The sequence below is a fragment of the Bison bison genome, unplaced genomic scaffold (genome assembly GCF_000754665.1).
Source record: "Bison bison bison isolate TAMUID 2011002044 unplaced genomic scaffold, Bison_UMD1.0 scf7180017864108, whole genome shotgun sequence".
NCBI lineage: Eukaryota > Metazoa > Chordata > Mammalia > Artiodactyla > Bovidae > Bison > Bison bison.
In genome coordinates, this window is record NW_011494680.1 from 1,358,713 (window position 1) to 1,365,302 (window position 6,590).

Genomic DNA, 6,590 nt, shown 5'->3' on the forward strand with positions numbered 1-6,590 from the left:
TATGGACGGTAACCCACCAGTCTCCTCTGTCCAGGAGATCCTGCCAGCAAGAATGCTAGAACGGGGTGCCATGTCCTTCTCCAGTGCAGGGCATGGCGGCACCCAGTAAGCCTTGCTGTAGGGTGGAGGGAACAAAGGTGTGTCTGGATTCTGACTTCACAACTTGCCACTTGTGTGACATTGGCCAAGATACTTAAACTTGTGGGCCAGTTAGAACTTAAAAATGCCTGTGACGGTACCTCTCACAAAGCAAGTGCTTACCTGATGCTAAATCCTTTTCTGGATGTTGGTCAGAATCAATATAAAGAACTATCCCAAGATGGAGTTAAAAGTTCATCTCAAGATTGAGATCCATGACCTCTCTCCCTTATGACTAAATAAGAATGTATGCTTCTTTATAATAAGGTGTTCTCAGCACATGAAGATACCTTGTTTTCATTAAGACTGTTTGCTCACTGGTCTCATCCTTTGTTACCATTTCATTGCATGTGGTTAAGGTCAGGCTCCTTGATTGCACAGCTGCTTATGAGAAGCATGTCACTATGCCACAGAATTCCCAGATCTTAGAATAAACTGTGAAGTGTCTTAGAAAGTTCCTATACCTGACTACAGTCCTTTTCATTAATCAGGTCAGTGTGTTAAGTTGGGGATTAAATTAAAGAAAAAGCAGACTGAGGAAGGAGCATCAGCATGTAGTGTACCCTGAAAGCTTTTATATAAACCTTATGAGCATTGTTCTCAAGACTGATCTAAGAAACACACAACTGCTTTTGTCAGTCTTTTAAAAAGGAATCTCTGTGGTACTCCATTCAGAGAAATCTTTGTTGTAAACATCCCCTTTGCTATCTATCTGGGAAGGATTCTCTCTCCATATTCTGAGTACAGCTAGTGTCTTACAGTGGGCATTGAGTAATTTGGAATTACTAGGTTATGTAATGGAGAAGGCAGTGGCACCCCACTCCAGTACTCTTGCCTGGCAAATCCCATGGACGGAGGAGCCTGGTGGGCTGCAGTCCATGGGGTCGAGAAGAGTCGGACACGACTGAGAGACTTCACTTTCACTTTTATGCCTTGGAGAAGGAAATGGCAACCCACTCCAGTGCTCTTGCCTGGAGAATCCCAGGGATGGGGGAGCCTGGTGGGCTGCTGTCTATGGGGCCACACACAGTCGGACATGACTGAAGTGACTTAGCAGTAGCAGCAGCAGGTTATGTAAATCAAGATAGCTTGTTTTGGCATCCTAAATAAGTTTTCTCAGTCTTCACAAGAACCCACATGTGGGAACTGATTAACTTTCTAATCAACTGCCAATCCTTTTCCCAAAGTGGTTGTACCATTTTTACAACTTACCATAATTTGGCCATCTCAATCTTTTTAAACATTATAATGGGTATGTAGGGTATCTCATTATAGTTTTAACTTGCCTTTCCCTGATGAGTTATGATATTGAGCACTTTTTCAAATGCTTTTTGGCCGTTCTTTATATATTTTTTGTTTGTTTATCCTTCTTTGTTAAGTGTCTGTTTAAGTCTTTTGCCTGTTTTTAAATTGAATTGATAGCTTTTTTATCACTGAGTTGTAGGAGTTATTTATTTTATGGATACAAGTCCTTTTTTTGATATACATGCTGTAAATTTTTTTTCTTGCAAAATGGTTTACTTATTCATTTTCTTACTTGTGACCATAATGAGCAGAAGTTTTATTGCTGATGATGTCCAATTTATCCATTTTTTTATCCATTTTCCTTTATCATTAGTCCTTTCTATCCTCTAATAAACCTTTGCCTATCCCAAGGGCACAGATTGTCCTTTTTTTTTTTTTTCTAGAAACTATACTTGTAGCTTTACATTGAGGTCTGTGGTCTATTTCAAATTACTTTTTATGTGAAATAGGGCTCAAGGTTCATTTTTCTTCCCCATAAAGATATCTATTTTTAGCATCAGTTATTGAGAAGATTTCTCTTTCTCCATTAAATAGTGTGAATATCCATGGAAATCCAATTGCTCCTTTAAGGGTATGACTATTTCTGTATTTTCTTATCCGTTCCATTGATCTGTTTACCTGTCCTTATGCCAGTACTGTCTTGATTACTGTAACTTTATGCTAAGTCTTGAAATCTGGCAATGAAAGTTTCCAACTTTGTGGGGGTTTTTTTTCCCAACACTGTGCTCTGTCTTCTGTTCCCCAAGCAGCCATTCAGGCAGGTCAAGGTCTTCATATTGGGGCAGAAGTCCTTAGTGACAAGGCCAGCTTTGGCACTCACTCACTTGGCATAGTTCCTTCCTCTCCTGTCCTGACTTCTGCACATTCTTTTCTCGTGTAACTTTTTATCCATCTCTTTTTTTCTTTTTAATTGGAGGATAACTGCTTTACAATATGGTGTTGACTTCCGCCATACAACAACATGAATCAGCCCTAAGTATACATATGACCCTCCCTCTTGATTGAACCTCCTCCCCACCCCACCAGGTTATCACAAAGTACCACGTTGAGCTCCCTGTATTATACAGCAGCTTCCCATCAGCTATCTATTTTACATATGGTAATGTATATGTTTAAACGCTACTCTCTATAATACTTTCTACCATTGCATCCATTAATTACAAAATCCTAAAGAAACAATGATGGTAATTATAAAAATTAGTACCCATTTTAGGGTGTTGAATCCTTCAGACCACTAGAAGCCTCCACCAATCCTGGATCCAATTCGAAACGTAGTCCTGGATTGTCATTCCCTCCAGATAATCCTCTGCCAGAGATCACGTGGGCCCCAGCATCTTGACATTCATGAACATTCATCCTGAATGAATGCTGCGAAAGGCCAGCACGTCCCTCGGTGGTGTAATCTGTGGTCTGTCGGTCCTCGCAGGAATGGTCTGCCGAAAGCCCGCCGACCCCGTGGACTGGCCGCCCCTGGTGCTGGGGCTCCTCACCCTGCTGAAGCAGTTTCATTCCCGGTACACGGAACAGTTCCTGGCGCTGATCGGCCAGTTTATCCGCTCCACAGTGGAGCAGTGCATAAGGTACAGAAGGCCAACCAGGAAAAAGTGGAATCAGTGTTCCAGAATGGGCTGGAAACCACACACGCCAGACTCCTCCCCTTATTATCCCCCTAGTAGAGCAGAGAATCGGCTGCTCACCCTGCTCTGTACAGCAGGTTCGGGCACATCTCCTGTTTGGGCAATTAAAGGCGTGCCCATCCTTAGTCACACCACTGAGGAGTCGCTGGGAGTCCCCTGGGAGCACCCACTGTGAATGAGTCATGAGCACCATGAGCGAGCCCCACGGGGAAAAAAGTAGAGGCCTGCCCCCCTGCCATCGTGGGTGCTGTGCCCAGACCACAGTGAGCCCATGTCCTCCCCCGGGCCACTTACCCAGGGACGGCTCCACCCTTCAGTGGGAGTCAGGGAGCTACCCACTGTTAGCACAGCCCGAGGTCCTGGTGTGAAATCAAACAAATGAGACACAGAAGCTCCTACCTGATACAAAGTTTGTAAACCTTTACTTTTTCCTCTCTTCCACCCCAAATGCGGCTTTTCTGGGATAGAACAAGTTATGTATTTGCATGGGATGCTGGGTCCTGAGTCTCCTTCTCTGTTACCCTAAAGGGTCAGCAGGGGCCACGTCGTAAAGACCCATGTAGACCATTCAGAGAAGTTTCGATTCCCTCCTCCAGGCTGTGTGCTAAAGATCGGCCAGCAAGATATGGCTCAATGTAATAATCAAGAGGAGATTCTGTAGATGTGTCTCTTCTTTGGCTTCATTTAGTCATCTGTCATTTTTTTCAGTTTTTCACTATTTTGACTAAGGGTCTACGTACGAAAGCAGTTCATTGATCCAGACTGTTCTGTGTTGCAGCCAGAAGATACCAGAAATGCCTGCCGATGTTGTGGGCGCCCTTCTGTTTCTGGAGGATTATGTTCGGTACACAAAGCTACCCCGGAGGGTAAGCAATAGATAAAAAACACTTATCGATGCCCCTTTGGGACCTCCCTGGAGAACCAGTGGTTAAGACTCCGCACTTCTATCACAGGAGGAGCCATGGGTTCCATCCTTGGTTGGGAGACTAAGATTCCCCATGCCACATAGTGCAGCCAAAAAAAAAAAAAAAATTAATGCCCTTTTTGTAGGAAGATGGTTTGAAGAAAGGCCCTGGACTCATAAGGAATGAAGTCCAGAAGCTCATTCCCTGTGGACACCTCTGAGCCCCTCACCCTGCTGTGCCCCAGGGCTCGGCTCGGAGATGTTTCTCCCTCTTCTGAATGTTCAGTGCTTTGCGAGAAGGCATGATTGAGCACAACTTCCCTCCTCATCTTCTCACCCTCTGCCATGCCCTCCTCCAGTCTGCAGGTCACCCTGATCAGGAGTTAAGATGGGCACTCCAGGAGAGAATTCCTTAAGAGGCCAGGGTAGCGAATGATTGTGTGGTTTGTTTCTTCATCTCCACAATAACCCAGTTCCTGCAGCCCATTTGGCTAAGTTCCCTCCATGGTTGAAGTGTTGTACAACCATGTTTCCAAAAATGACAAATGCTCACCAAGATACCTGTGTAAGGGTGTTCAGAACATAAAATTTAGCAGAGGTAAAGGACACAAGATTATGTGATCCTAGTTTTAAGTGTAAGCGTTTTAAGTGTATGTGTGTGTATAAATTGTAAGAATTTGATACAAAACAATGATCACTTTTAGTTTTCTTTAGGGAATTAAGATCGGATATTGTTCCTTTTTATACTCCTCTCCATTTTCTAATTTTCCTCGAATTAGCAAGTGATACAAAGGTCTGTGTAGTCAAAGCTAATGGTTTTTCCAGTAGTCATGTATGGATGTGAGAGTTGGGCTATAAAGAAAGCTCAGCACTGAAGAATTGATGCTTTTGAACTGTGGTGTTGGAGGAGACTCTTGAGAGTCCCCTGGACTGCAAGGAGATCCAACCGGTCCATCCTAAAGGAAATACTCATGAATATTTATTGGAAGGACTGAAGCTGAAGTTTCAGCTGAAGCTGAAACTCCAATACTTTGGCCACATGATGCGAAGAACTGACTTGTTTGAAAAGACCCTGATGCTGGGAAAGATTGAAGGCGGGAGGAGAAGGAGATGACAGAGGATGAGATGGCTGGATGGCATCACCGACTCAATGGACATGAGTTTGAGTAAACTCCGGCAGTTGGTGATGGACAGGGAGGCCTGGCATGCTGCAGTCCATGGGTTCACAAAGAGTCGGACAGGACAGAGCGACTGAACTGAACTGAACTGAACTTTATAGTCAGAAAAAAATTAAACATTGCTTTTAAAGACTACCAATTTCCAGCACTAGATGTCCTGTTCTTCCTAGTTGGTCATTAGTTAATTATGAGATGACCTGAGACCAGTCTTAGTACTTCCCAGAGGCATGTGCATGTTTGCAGATCCAAGTGCCTTTAAGGGCCAGGGGACCTTCTCGTCTAGGGGTAGGGCAGTGGAGGGCTGGGGAAGGGACTGCACTGCATCCCTTCAGATGTCAGCAGTGCCAAGAAATTAAACATCAGTGGTAGAAATGCCAGAGAAAGAAGGTGGTGGTTTCAATTAGTGGTTCATTATTTCCCAGTGATTCACCTTGCTCCAAAGGATGTCTTCCTGTTTAATTTTCATATGGAAAATTTTAAATTTTTTTATACCATACCAATATAATAGCATGTAATAGGTATCATATGTTAATATATTCATGTTACTCTGCATTTCATTTTCATTTTAAAACTATGCCACTCCATGTTATTTTTGTCTAGGACAGATTACCAGAGACTACTGCTGAATTTGGTCTTCTTACACTATGACACCGTTAACTCTTTTGTTTTCATTTTTTTAGGTTGCTGAAGCACATGTGCCTAATTTCATTTTTGATGAGTTCAGAACAGTCCTGTAACTTTTTTTGACTTCTGCTTCTTCAATGAAAGGATTATCCTTAAATCTTCCCACCATCACTAAAATCAACTTGGAAATGAAAAGAAACCCACCTGCTCGGAGAACTGCATTTTTTCCCTTATGGGAAACATCAGACGTTCTGAGTAAGATGTATCCACTGAACGAGTTAATATAACTAATATTGTTTAAATCATGTTATTATGTACAATTTATATCATGTAGAAGCAGAACACATTTTTGTACTGCCTCTTATAAATGCTGACTATAATTGTTATGTATAAATCCACTTAGTTTTATGTTCTAAAGAACTATTTGTGCAACTCCAGATTTTCAGTAAAATAGTATTGCCAGTACCCGAAGTCATTTTTCTGCCTGTTATTCAAACACAACATATTCACCCAGCAAAAAACCTTGCCTGGAAGGTAAGAAAGGAGCCTGGTAGGTCCGCTCTTGTGTCCATGGTCACGTCTGGGACAAGCTGGCAGGCACATAGTAATAGCAAGACTGGAACCAGGTGTAGAGGTCACACCATCCATGGGCCATGGACCACGGAAGTTTATTCAGGTCTGAGGCTCAGTGTCCTCTTCCAACCCCAGATACCTCAGGGGTTCCCTGCTTCCCTTCTGTAGGACTCCCCAACTTCAGCTGCTCCTTCCTCAACAACCCCTGAGGAACCCCACCCCAAGTCCCCA

General features: G+C 43.2%; 1 protein-coding gene across 1 annotated transcript in view; it reads left to right on the forward strand.

Moving 5' to 3' along the window:
- The window catches only part of KIAA0196 (KIAA0196 ortholog), a 53,214-nt gene extending 46,957 nt beyond the window's left edge, over window positions 1-6,257 (forward strand). The window contains exons 27-29 of the mRNA XM_010838885.1: window positions 2,870-3,023; window positions 3,859-3,946; window positions 5,843-6,257. Of these exons, the coding sequence (XP_010837187.1) occupies window positions 2,870-3,023; window positions 3,859-3,946; window positions 5,843-5,899 (299 nt within the window). The 3' untranslated portion in view covers window positions 5,900-6,257. The remainder of the gene's footprint in view (window positions 1-2,869; window positions 3,024-3,858; window positions 3,947-5,842) is intronic.
- The last annotated feature ends 333 nt before the right edge of the window (window positions 6,258-6,590 follow it).